The sequence below is a fragment of the Mus caroli genome, unplaced genomic scaffold (genome assembly GCF_978045245.1).
Source record: "Mus caroli unplaced genomic scaffold, Mus_caroli_1 scaffold_3, whole genome shotgun sequence".
NCBI lineage: Eukaryota > Metazoa > Chordata > Mammalia > Rodentia > Muridae > Mus > Mus caroli.
Window position 1 is genome coordinate 108,824,108 of NW_028227258.1, and position 13,922 is coordinate 108,838,029.

General features: G+C 43.3%; 1 protein-coding gene across 1 annotated transcript in view; it reads left to right on the forward strand.

Annotated features, from left to right (window-relative positions):
• The window catches only part of Frem2 (FRAS1 related extracellular matrix 2), a 158,565-nt gene that overhangs the window by 81,795 nt on the left and 62,848 nt on the right, over positions 1-13,922 (forward strand). Inside the window, exons 5-6 of the mRNA XM_021158004.3 lie at positions 8,493-8,618; positions 10,753-11,004. Coding sequence (XP_021013663.1) covers positions 8,493-8,618; positions 10,753-11,004 — 378 coding nt within the window. The remainder of the gene's footprint in view (positions 1-8,492; positions 8,619-10,752; positions 11,005-13,922) is intronic.

Below are 13,922 nucleotides of genomic sequence, written 5' to 3' on the forward strand. Positions count from 1 at the left end.
TGACAGCACCTGTCTTCCACTGAGAGAACCATCACCTCTGGGCTGGACTGTGAGCATAAACTCCCTATTGATTTCCAGATGACAGGGAAACCTGAGAGGGGCATTTAAGGTCAATGCTAGACTCCCTTGTCTCACCCCCTCTCCTAAAGTCCAAATGAAGTATTCTACAGGCAGGGTAAATTGGTGTTCAGACTACCAACCCACCCTTCTGTTGGGTGCCCTCTGTGAGCCACACAAGTGTCAGGAGCTTGGCAATGTTATCTCCCTCCAAACTTAAGATTCTAATTCTGTGATTATTTTTTATCCATTCATCAGTGAGCTCTCTGAGACTCAAGGACTTTCGTCCTGCACAATCCCCCAGCCAATGATATTAGAGGCAATATTTAGAAAGTGAACGTATTAAGATGGATATGTGTTACATGTATTTTCTCCCTCTTCCTCGAGTTATCAGATTTCATCATTCCATACCACTAGAAAGGAGGTGACATCTCATATCCCAGTCAGTGTGCTTTTTGCAAATGCAACAGTGATACAAGTTGTCCCTGTAGGTCACAACAGCACAGGAATCCCTAGCTTTTGAGTATGTTTAAAACCTCGAATGTATTCACATCGGAGACTAAACCCAAATGTTCTCAAAAAGAAAACATGAACACTTTAGTCCCTGTCTTATGTAACTGTGTAGTCAAAGGTTAATTGAGCATCTGCTATAAGTACCAGAAATTCTGCTAAATCTGGAGATGCAGGTGAAACAGCCCAGGTGCCTGGTAACCCTGAAGCTAGTCCTATGATCTCATAACCACATTCCATCAGCTAATAGTATAGAGTGCTGGTGCTATGATAAATAATGAGCCGTAGAATGAACATCTACCTCATTTAAAATTTTATTAGAGATTTATTTACACACACACACACACACACACACACACACACATGTGGTGCCTGTGGCAGCCACAAAAGGATGTCAGGTCTCCTGGAACTTGGGTTACATTTGGTTGAGCTGGGAACTGAACCCAAGTCCTCTGCAAGAGCGCTGCTGCTCTTGACAGCAGTGAGGCAGTTTTGAGAGGTTTTCAAGGATAGTGATTCTTAGTCTCCGGTCTATTAAATCCTGTATCTCCAACAATACCACTGTTTCTTACTCTTAGAAACGTACAGGACATTAACTGGGAGTAAACACTTTTGTTTCTGTTAAAGAAAAATATGTAATTTTAAAAAGTAGGTCCTATTTAAAATATTAAACATTAATTTAAGGATTAAGATATTAAATTAAAATATTAAAATAAAAATAAAGTTTTAAAAAATAGGTTCTATTCTCTTTCTGCTTCATAGACTCTACCCATAATAAAATGAGTATATATACTAGGAGAACACAACCTCAAATATTTGAGTATAAATACATGGAAAAAATAGAAAGCCAATGTTTATATAATTATTTTGCTTGTTGTAGCTGAAATATCTATAAACTTGTTGTTTTGATATTTCCCTGGTAATATGAGCAAGTAGATCAATTTGGTCTCTGTAAATGTTTTTGGTAGAATCAAATTGAGTCACTGCTTAATGTTGTAAAAAGAAAGAAAAAAAAGCATGACTAGAGAGCTGGCTCAGCAGTTAGGAGCACTTACTGCTCTTACAGAGGACCTGGGTTCAAGTCTCAGCACCCACATGCTGGCTCACTACTGCTTGAAACTCCAGATCCAGAGGATCGGATGCCTGTTCCTGGCCTCCACGGGTTCCTGCATGTGTGTGGTACACACACGTGTGCTCCGGCAAAACATCCATACAGGTCTAAGAACAATAGCGATTACCGAGACCTTCTACTATCCTGATATGAACTTGTGTCACATCACATGTGAGTTAGGCTCATGGATTTCATTTGCTTCTTTCCCAAACTCCCTTTTAAAATGGTCCTCATATACTTGGTCCACTTTAGAAGAAAAAAAAAAAATACCAAGGCATAAGAGAAATGCCAAAGTTCAAACATCAACAGCAGCATTCAGACACTTCTGCATGAGTCCACTTGTTGGCCAGACTAACAGCACCGCAGTGGCCTGAAGACTAGCGGAACGCCTTCTGGGTCGTTTTCAAACAGGAAAGACTCTCTCAAGGCAGGGAACACCCATTGCTTTCATCCGAGCCCCAAGCTCTCTTCCTCTTCTTTTATTATGACAGATTTGCAGAAGATAATTTGTCCTGTCATGGTTTCAGTACATTTTTTTCCCATCTGTACAGTGTAATGGAGAGAAAGGACAGGATGGACATTGTCAACTGTGGCTACAACTTTATTTCTGAGAAGTACGGTCACTTCCTACACCGTAACTTGCAGCATTGTCAAATTTAAAAATAAAAACTGTGGTTTCAAAGCAGAGGGCTTGGTATGGGGTATAGTCATGTATAGCATAGAGGGTGAGTTCAGTCTATCCTGGTTTGTCTTTCGGAGTAAAAAGCATTCACATTTCCTGGAAGTGGGAAAATAACTCAGTCAGAAAGAGAGTCCTATATGGTTGTAAGAGTTGAACAGAGAGGCAGGGTGTGAGGAGCCAGGGGAACCCTAGATTTCCTACTTTTTTCTCGGCAAGCTCAAACTAGCAAGAAGTAATGAGTTAATCTTTCCATCATGTATAAGCTTCCCACGTGAAGGGACCATTCTAGGATTTAAGAGCACGGCCTTGCAGTTGCTTTTCCCTACTGCCTTCAGTTCACTTCATGAGAATGCACTAACCCCACAACATAGCCCCCACTTCCTCCTCTGCAGGGACTGTGAGGGGGTCGGCCTGTTGAGCCAGTGGGATTTCACATGGGCACTCTTAGGATGTATGTCTTTGTATGTTCTCTGCCTATACTAATGTATGTTACTCATGTTATCTAAAAGAACATGTATAGGACATCTTCAACTCTTTAAAGGAATCCTGTAGGTCAGTGGTTCTCAGCCTTCCTGACCCTTTAATACAGTTCCTCAGGTTGTGGTGACCCCCAACCTTAAAATTATTTTCATTGCTACTCATAACTGTAATTTTGCTGCTATTACAAATAGTAGTGTAGATATCTGATCTGCAGGATATCTGATATTCAACCCCTGTGAAAGGGTTGTTTGACTCCAAAGGGGTCACAACCCACAGGTTGGGAACCACTGCTCTGGGGACTTGCTTCTGTCTTTCTTTTAACCTTCTTTCCCTCTCTCTGCCTTTACTCCACTCTACTGTGATGTAAATTTCTTTTTCTTGATATCAGGTTGGCTTTTTCTCAGGTGTTAGCAATGTCTTTCTCACCCCGAATGGCTTCCTTTGGGAAAAGCGCTGGGCAACCATGGTGGTTATGAGCATGGGCTCTGAGATGTCTTGTCTGAGTTCAAATCTATTGTCAGCACCCCCCTTGACCTCCTGCACGTTATTTGACCTCTGAGTGTGTGCTATATCCTGACACCTAAAATACCAATCACAAACCTTCTAACCTCAGAAGGTATTGCAAAGATAAAAGCCAGTCAATACTTGCAGAGTGTTTAGGATAACGGTTGGCAAATAGTAAGACTGCCAGGGGTTAGGGAGCTGCATTTCAAAACTGATGCAAGCAAGAATGGTGTTCTTAAACATTTCACTCATAATAAGCTGTGACTGCTTGAGCCAGCCTGCGCATACACTTCTACTGTGTATGTAATGCGAAGTTGAAAAGCCATGCTACCCTAGATGGCAACCGTAGAAATCATTCATTGTCTTTCTGATATCCTTTCATAGTTTCTCCCGCAGGTTACACATTTCTGTTAAAAGTTAGGTCAACAGAAAACCTGAACTTGATATGGGCCTATTTACCCTCTGTCAGATCAAATACAGGAGTGAATTCCAGGTCTAGGGCCATGGTCCGGACACCCAGCTTTCTTCTCTATTCATGGTTCAAGCCAACAGGTACTGAGGGAGAAGTCCTGACTTGTATAATCCAATGTGTATGGGTCACGGGGTGCAGAAGGAACCAAACCTTAAGCCCTCCAGGTTTCAATCCTACAGGGGCTGCTTAATTAAAACCCTGAATGTTCAACAGCCCTCAGGACATACTTGAAAACAAAACCCGGCCAGGACAGTTTGCAGCATAAAATGAATGCTATGTGTGATTAACCCTGGCTTAATCAGCTCTGGCTTTTGTAACAAAATATCATAGATTGGGTGACTTTCATAAAACAGATAACAATATCTATCTGTTGCTCACAGTTGTGAAGGATTAAGAGTCTGAGCTCAAGGTGCAGGACTGTAGGAGAGAGCTTGCTTAGTATGCTTGAAACTCAGGCCCCAATCTCCAGCAATGCTAAAACAAAACAAAAAAACCCAGGCTAGTTAGTATCCTAGGTTCTCGATGAGACTCCTCCAGGTTTGCCGACCTTCACTTCCTGGGTGTGTCCTCGGCGTACTACCTAGTTACCCTTGCCTGTGGGTGAAGAAGGAAACATCAATCCCATAAGGAGCCTCCACCCTCGTAACCTTATTGAAATCTACCTGCCTCTCAAAGGCCCTCCACCATTGCGCTCCACATATGAATTCAGAGGACAGAAGCATTAACATGTGACAAGCTTTTGGCAACATTTCCTATAAAGGCCACAGAGAATGTGGCCTGAACATTTCTAGTCAGTGACGCTCCCCTCCCCGACTCCCCAAGCAGATTCCCATGAGTTCATGAAAGGGGGTCCCAGAGATTCACTGGATATTTTAATGCTCCCTGGCACCCTATGAGGTTTTGCACTGAAACCAGGATGACGCTTATGCTAAAATTTTGTATTTGGTAAAAATCGTACTTGATAGTTGTAGCTACCATTCTTACCATGGCGAAAACTTGTCTTAAAAATCAATCTGCAAAGACGGTTTCACAAGTTGCCCCTTGGATCCTCTCTAGAACAGGACCGCTGGGGGCCACGCCCTCTTCCCATGGGAGCTGCTTCTTCAGGCTGCTGCCTTGTACTCTGTACAAAGTGCTGATGAGGAGAGCCGAATTCTAGTATCTTCCCCTAGAGTCTGGTCTCAGTTCTCCACTTACTAGATTTCTCAGCAGTGTTTGAAACAGTTGTTCCCTCCCTTTTTCTTAACACACGCAATGCATCCTGGCCCTTCTCAGCCTCCAGTTTCCAGTCTTCTTATCCTCTGGTCCATCGTCATCATCTTGGGTCTCTCGAGGTGTAACCATACTCTGGCTGATGGCTGTACACACCTGTGTTTTTCTAGTCTGTCCTCTCCACTGAAAGCCAAGATCATTCACCCAAAAGGACACTTAGACTTTTCCAATCTTGAGTTTAGCATACCAGGGAATCTCTATATAGTGTTCCCCACTTTTAGAAAAAGCATCCTTATTTGTAAAAGACTGACCAATGTTATGTGTTTGAGTTTGTCCTGTGTTCCTCCGGTTCTGTCACATACTGCTTCTTCAGAAAAACTCCTGTGAGTCTTTGTTTGCGACATATCCATTCCACATCCACACTATATCAACTCTTGCCCCCCCCCCCGCCCCCCGTCCTTGTTGTCTGTGATCTCCTCCCTGGATGGTTGTAAAGTCTTAAACCCAGGGGCTTCGTTTCAGATCCTCCTACTTCATGTCTATCATGCAGCCGCTGAAACTTACGTTCATAATACACATCAGAGCACAGCATCGCCACCCATGTTTAATGCTTTTTAAGAAATTCACCTGGAGATACTGAATGGGCAAACAGGACTAGACTACATGTTAAAAGCTCTGACCCACTCTCTGTAGTAACCAGGAAGCTAAGCGACAGCAGAAATCCAAAATGGTCTGGACCTGAGCTGACAGCTTCCCTAATAGTTGTCCCTAATTCTAATTCTGGGCCTGAAAAACCCAGATATGTACAGCCTTGTAGGATGTCCTTCTTCATGGTTGCTTTCCCACACTTCAGCCTCCCATCAGGGCACACCTGAACCTTCCTTTCTTCCCCACCATTACATGTTGCCACTCCTTTGTCTGACTTCAATTCCATCTAAACACAGGTGAAGAGGCTGTGGATGTGGGTCAATGGTAGATTGCTGGCCAACTATTCTGGTTAGTATTTTGTTGACTTAAGCCAGAGTCATTTGGGAAGAGGGAACAGCATCTATGGAAATATCCCTATCAGATTGACCTACGGGCAAGCCTGAGATACACTTTTTGATTTATGATAGAAGGGGGAGAGCCTAGTCCAATTGTGGGTGGTGCCCATCCTGGTCACGTGGTCCTGGGTTGTGTAACAGACTGCAAGCCTTGGGAGTAAGGCAGTAAGCAACACTCCTCCATGGCCTCTGCTTTAGTTGTTGCCTCAAGGATCCTGTGATGACTTCCCTCAGTGATGGATGGAGTGTGACCTGAGACTTGTAAACTGAGGTGCTTTGGGTCATTATCACAGCAATAGAAATCCCAAGGCACCGATTATTCTGAGCACTGTCGGAAAGGAAAACAAGGTGTCTGACTTCCTTGCTCTAATGAGCTGTAACATTGGATGATTCACATCCTATTATGGGGTAGATTTCTTTATCTCCACATCCTAATCACTGAACATGGAAGTCTTCCCAGCCGCAGAAGGGAGCTATGTGATCCGCACGCCCATCCCACCACCCCCTCTTCAGCCTCTTGTCTGACCTCCTCGCCCGCCCACCATTGTTCTGGAGACACTACGCTGCCTGCTCCTTGCCTGCCCTCAGCACAGCCTGCTCTTGGGCTCTTTCACCAGTAATCCCTTTGTTTGTAATTCTTGACCCTTCACTTAGATGGCTCATGACCACCTGTACAACTCAGCTCAACTTTATAAGAACACTTTTCTGTGACTTTCCTAAATATTGTGTACTACTGAGCATCCTCATCCCCAGACACTTGATTTTCTTTCTCTCCCAGCACCCCCAGTATCATATGTACCTACCTTCTTATGTATTTAATCATGATCTTCCTACTTCCCATCTCCCACCTGAAGGGAAACCCCATTTCTGCATCAGCAGGGCTTCGTGTAATGCCTGGCAAGTTAAAATCAGTGTTTAGTAAATGAATAATTCATTATAAGATGGGAGTATTCGAAAGATGAATATATCAGAGATAGTCTTGGAGGAAAACAAAGGATACTGGAAAAATTAGTCATTAGAAAAGCACTTCATCTCAAGATTTCCTTACAAAGGTCAAGGCAGGATTGAAAGCTGGGCACACGAAGTACGCTCAGGGCAGTGAGGGCCAGTGCCTGCACCACCTCTAGGTAGATGAGAGCTGCATATACCTCTGGATATGAGAGTTGCAGGGAAAATGAACTGCAGGACTCAATGGCTCTTTTTTTTTTTTAATTTTTCATTTGTATGTACCTATGTCTTTGCACATGTGTGTGCATGTGTTCGGATGCTTAAGGAAGTCAGGTGTTCGATCCCCTGGATCTGGAGTTATAGCATGCTATGAACCACTATACATAGGCATTAGGAACTAAACCCCCGGTTCCTCTGTAAGAGCAGTATGTGCTCTTAACCACTGAACCATTTCGGGTTCTTATCCCAGAAGCCCTTTCCTGCAGACTCTTCCCTTTGGCTGACCCACCCGGAAGCCTCAGCATCAGGGAGCCCTCCATGGATGGGGGCGGGGCTCTCGTCCTTAGTGCCCTCAGCCACAGGGCAGGGTGGGATGTGCATCTTCACTGTGTGTGCTATTCTGGAGTCTTTTTTAGCCACAGAAGAATCGTGCTTACTGTTTCAGAGATAATTGAGATGTGTTTTCTGTGTGGATGTTGAGACTTTCAGGGAAGCCGACTTCCAGAGGAATGCCAGAATCTGTTTTGGGTTTGTAATGTCAAACTATTGAATTAGATAATCGCAAAAGTTTTACACAGTAGATCTATTTTTAACAATTTAATTATGCCATTTGTATTAATTAATGTACCTTTCATCTATGTTTTATAAAAAGAATCATTGAGACTAGTAATGTCATATAAACATAGCTTTTATGTCACAAGTAATTGCTATCCTGCTAAGGGAGAATAAAAACACTACAGAGGTGATGTTAGCTGATGAAGACACTTGGGAACTCTAAAGGAACTGTTGTTTGAAAACAGTTGAACAGTATATTGTTACATTTTTAATCACAAATCATCCAAAAGGAAGCCCTTTGGGTAGAGCAGATGTTACATGATCTGAGTTCCAACCCTGACTGTGCTTGGGAGCCAGGCACAACTGTATGATCCCAAGATCCTGGAAAGCAGGGCATTTCTACCTCTCAGGTTATACCAGGGAAGATGCCCTCCTCTGCCAAGATGAAAGAGAGCAATTGAAAAGCACTGCGCACTGGTGTTTTCTGAGAACAACGTGATGACTGGAGATTCAAGCTATGCTGAGTTTTGCATACTCATTGCTTCCCCACTCCCACCACTCCCTGACACTGTTCTTTTAAAAAAGAAAAAAAAAAAAAACAACTAGAGTCATGTTCAGTTTCTGACATAAGAAATTCAGATAAAAAAGGAGAAACGAAGCAAAAAAAAATGATAGCAACTGTAATTGTATTCTCTTTAGAATCATCCGTGTTCATTCCCCAGTCTGAGTACTCAGTTGAAGAAGATGTGGGTGAGCTGTTCATTCCAATCAGGAGAAGTGGAGACATCAGCCGGGAGCTGATGGTGATCTGCTACACACAGCAAGGTAAGCCCGTTGTTGAGCCAAGTGAAATGACCTCCGGTCAGCGCGCCCAGAGTCCTCTTCATCCGGTGGGGCTTTGTTGCAGCTTTTCATAGACACTGGAGCATTCCTTAACAGCTGTGCTTCGTGCTACATCTCTAGGGGCCTCTGGCAGGGTCCACCTGGCAGGAAGCTGACACTTCTTCTCTCAACTATTGGTCACTTAGCCCAACTTAGGGTTGCAGGGCACCGAGGCCAACTGGAGCTGTTGTTTAGAGGTGGGGTCTGGTCTGTGACACAGCTTGCTAGCCTTCTCAGACACCCTGGGCTGTCTCAACATGTCACAGCCTTAATGTACAGCTCAGTGGCTTCCCTGCCGTGCCAAAGGCTGTGTGATTGGTCCTAAGCACAACAAAAAGAGAACGAAAGGCCAAGGCAATGCATCCTTGAAGAGGACACACTAATTTCAAGTTGATTTGACTGGAAACAGCAGTGCCCTAAGAGTTTTCCTTTGTTACGTATAAGGGAAAAGACCAGGTATCGGGTTCTATGCGACCATAAGCGCGGGGGCGGGGGGAGTGTGGAATTGAATCAAAAAAACAAAATTGATACTTTTGTACCTTGTATATATGACTGTAGAACTTTATCCAACAGAAGACCACGTAGGCAACGGATTAGAGACAAAGCATTATCGATTAGAAATAGATCGAGGAATTGTAGACAAGCCATTATATATTGGAAGTGGATCTATACTTTCCTGAACATGTCTTCATGAAGAATATAAGAAACTGTTAAATGGTTACGTGGTCACGTGAGGGACAAATTCGAACTTCCACTAAAGAGCAGTAGATCTCTTCTGAGCATGTATTTTATGGCATGATTAATGCTAAAATGGCCAGCATAACTAATCCATCCTGTTGGTGTTTAGTGGACTCTGGAGAGCGTGACAGATGTAGCTCTCTCCTTGGAGTTCTTCAAGGTTTCCATAACTCACTTTTTAAGGTGTCCTCAAGTTTAAAGGACAGTAAATGAGTATTTTGAAAATGGAAAACTCGTTAACCATTTTTGCAAACAAATTTCAAAGTACTGTTTTGCTCATATGTGAGCATCCTATGAAAGGCACATTTGCATAAGACGAACTTAAGGTTAATATATAAAAGTCATTCACATATCAAACCATTTTCTAGAAAAAAAATGGGAACGAAAAAATGTCCCCTATGTTGTCATGTTGGACTTTCATGAAAATTCCCATCAGTGTGTATGTGATCTGAAAAGCTGAATAAAGGATAATTATAAAAGGCTCAGCCTCAGCCTTGCACCCAGATGCCAGAACGAACTAGTGCGCTTACCTCTCAACTCCTCACCTCCCCAAAGCCTGAAACCCAGCAGATGGACAGAAGGACTGAGGCGAGACAGAAGGCATGTGACCTTGACCTAGACACGGGAAACATTTGAATAGTGGGAGATGCTATTTTGCCCTGCGGTGTTGATCTGAAAGCTTGTTGGAGGATAGGTAGGAGAAAACACTGGAAAGACAATATTTGCCGTGTGTGAGGCCGTTTTGAGGGAGACCTGTGCTGTAAGGATAATCAGTAATTGTGATTCTGAGAGAGACCTGTCCTATAAGGATACTGTGTAGAAGTGACTCTGAAGGAGACCTGTGCTATAAGGATACACTGTAGTTGCCACTGCAGTTCTGGGGTGTGGCTGTATAGGGTTGCAACCGTAAAATACTGAATATGAAAACAACAGGTTTTAGAAACTGAAGTCTTGCAGTGGTGGCACATGCCTTTAATTCCAGCACTTGGGAGGCAGAGGCAGGCAGATTTCTGAGTTCGAGGCCAGCCTGGCCTACAGAGTGAGTTCCAGGACAGCCAGGGCTATATGGAGAAACCCTGTCTGGAAGAAAGAAAGAAAGAAAGAAAGAAAGAGAGAGAGAGAGAGAGATAGAGAGAGAGAGAAAGACAGAAAGAAAGAAAGAAAGAAAGAAAGAAAGAAAGAAAGAAAGAAAGACAGACAGACAGACAGACAGACAGACAGACAGACAGACAGACAGAAAGAAAGAAAGAAAGAAAGAAAGAAAGAAAGAAAGAAAGAAAGAAAGAAAGAAAGAAAGAAAGAAAGAAACTGAAGTCTTTTGGGTTCTCTTGGCTCCTAGGGACAGCCACCAGCACTGTGCGGACGTCCGTGCTCTCTTACTCTGACTACATCTCCAGGCCCGAGGACCACAGCAGCGTGATCCGCTTTGACAAAGATGAACGTGAGAAAATGTGTCGTGTTTTGGTAATTGATGACTCCTTGTACGAAGAGGAGGAGACTTTCCAGGTCCTTTTGAGCATGCCCATGGGCGGGAGGATCGGCGACAAGTTTCCGGGAGCCAATGTGACCATCCTCACAGACAAAGATGATGGTGAGTTCTGACTTATCTTACCTGGGACAGCAGCACCAGGCATGACTATCTATGCAGAAAGAAAATGGAAATCGAATTGAGTTGGGGGGTACTTGTTGATTCTCTGCTGTTTATAGTGACTAAGTTTCATCAGTCATCACTGGCTGCATCAATCATTGCCCTTTCCTAATGACTGGGGGGTCACTGTTCCAGTGAGTGGTTACAGTCGATTTCCGTGGTGAAGAACCGGTGTCACTTTAATAAGCTTCATTAATTTCCTTCTTTCTTTTCTAACTTTAATCTAAGTTTTATAATCTATTTCCCATAGAAGACCATAAGAAATGCTGTTAAATGAATCACTGTGTGGGTAACAAATACATGGCAAGTTAAGTCTCAAGACAGGAGGAGCTGACATACTAGACCGCTCTTCCCCAGGGAAACCAAGTTACCGTGAAGCAACGCTTTCTGGGAACCGTTCATGCTTCCCTGTGGGAAGAGAGAGAATGGGAAGGTGGGGGTCTGGGGAGGATGGTTGCAAAAAATCTTGTGATGCAAACAAAAGCAGAAACGTACAGCACTGCCCTCCCTGCCCGTGGACAAATTTCTGTTTCCTTCCTATTTTCCTCATGGCGGATCAAAGAGAAGGATGAGCTTTGCTGTTGGGGCAAAGCTACAGAAAAGTCAAAAAGCCCAAGTCATCTTAAAACTCAGGAAACTGAAAGCAATCTGTCCGGAAAGGTCTTTGATAATTAAGGGGAAGAAGAAAGCATGAGATAAAGCCGGACACCCACAGTCCCTCTGTGAAGCCTTTGTTCTATCTTCTGACAGTCCTGTGACCTACCCGGTGATGCCTTTTTGTTGCTGGAAAGGTTTAAAAGCACTGATCCCAAATTCAGGAGTGACTTTTGACAAGAGGGCATAAAAGGAAATTCTCCTTTCTTAACTTTAGCTAACACCTTGCATTAAAAAAAAAAAAAATGTTCTTCCAGTGAGTGCTTCACATAATAAAGTGTTTTGTATTTATCTATTTTTAATTTTTTAAAATTATATGAAGGGGCACCTAAGCGCAGGTTCGAAAGGAGGCATGAAGTGGAGGTCGGGTTCCCCTGGAGCTGCAGTTACAGGTGCATATGAGCAGAGATGAGCAGCCCATGCAGGTGCCAGGAACTGAACTTGGATCCGATCCTTTGCCAAAGCAAAACACATCTTAATGGCATTAGCTATATTTAAGCCAAGCAATTTTATTTCAAATCAAATCACCCTTAGAGAGCCAGTATTTTAAATGTCCAGAATAAACTTAAGAACTTGCATTAAATTCCCATCTACCATCCAGAGAGCTCTTTTTCATGTCCTATCAGCAGTGGTTTAGATGGAGCAGGGTTTGGTTTTAAAAGAGAGAATCTACCTAATTCCTACTTTAGTCCAGGTTTCTGTTGCTGTTGTTTTCAAAAGTCTTTTGGTACAAACTTCAGTGACATGCATATAGGAAAGATAAATGTATAGGGGGAGTTCACATATATAAGTTACATCTTAAGTGGTCTTAACAAGAACCAGGAGTGACATCCATGGTCAGGCTGGAAGTGCAGATGGGTGAGGTGACTGCCTCATATTTACACAGCTAGTCACACAGGGAAGTGGCATCAGGCTGGAGATGTATGCACCTCCCATGCACTGTTTCCTGGGAAACACCTTGGGGTGATGTGGAAGAGAAATCGACAGAGTCTTATTGTATAATTAGGGTTCTCTAGAGTCACAGAACTTATGGGAAGTCTCTATATAGTAAGGGAATTTGTTGATGACTTACAGTCTGCAGTCCAACTCCCAACAATGGTCAGCAACAGTAGCTGTGAATGGAAGTCCAAGGATCTAGTAGTTGCTCAGTCCCACATGGTAAGCAGGTAAAGGAGTCTTCATTCTTCCAATGTCCTTATGTAGGTCTCCAGCAGAAGGTATAGCGCAGATTAAAGGTGTGTTCCACCACGCCTTTAATCCCAGGTGACCTTGAACTCAGAGATCTCCCTGCCTTAATCTTCTAGAATCCATAGCCACTATGCCTCAAGATCTCAATACCAAGATCCAGATCAGAAACTTCTATCTCCCAGCCTCCAGATTAGGGTCACTGGTGAGCCTTCCAATTCTGGATTGTAGTTCATTCTAGATATAGTCAAGTTGACAACCAGGAATAGCCACTACACCTATCATAGAGTAGTTTGCAGAATATTTATTTTGTGAACCTTGGTGCTGAAGGGTTAGGGTTTGAGGCTCTGGAGTTACAGGTGAACATTGGGATGCCTATTAATAGGCCTGAAACTACAACCTGACTAATCTGCTAGTCTGCTTTCTCTACCTGTCTTATTCCTTCCATTTCAGCATTATCACCCTAATTCAGATCAGCCTTTGTCTTTCTTTATAGGTCTTAGTAATGCCTTTATTATAGCAAGCCCAGTTTCTAGTGGAGTGCTTATTTTAAGTCTTGAGAAACTGTTGTGAAATTCCTTTGACCTACAGAAATTATCCCTGGCTCTTACTTGAAAGAGAGAGAGAGAGAGAGAGAGAGAGAGAGAGAGAGAGAGCGCGAATAGCATGCCAGAATTCATTCTTATACCAGGGTTCAATTTCAGATGTCCATATGGTATTTGCTCATCAAGAACTCGCGGCATGTTGAACAATTAACCTGATAGATTTCAGAGATCCTCAAATGATGATGTCCAGTAGCAGACACTTCCCCAAATGGTACTCAAGAGATCTGATATTTCAACACTGCAGTGATCCATGCATTGAATGTCACCCCTTCTTAAGACTGATCATGTTGACGTTCAGCCCCGAGACCTGCACTTAGAGCCCCAAGATCAGTTAGTTTCCATCCACTGGTGAACATTTGCTCTTTGCTAGACAGTTCTTGACTTCATGCTGTCTTCTTCTTCTGCCACATAGAACCT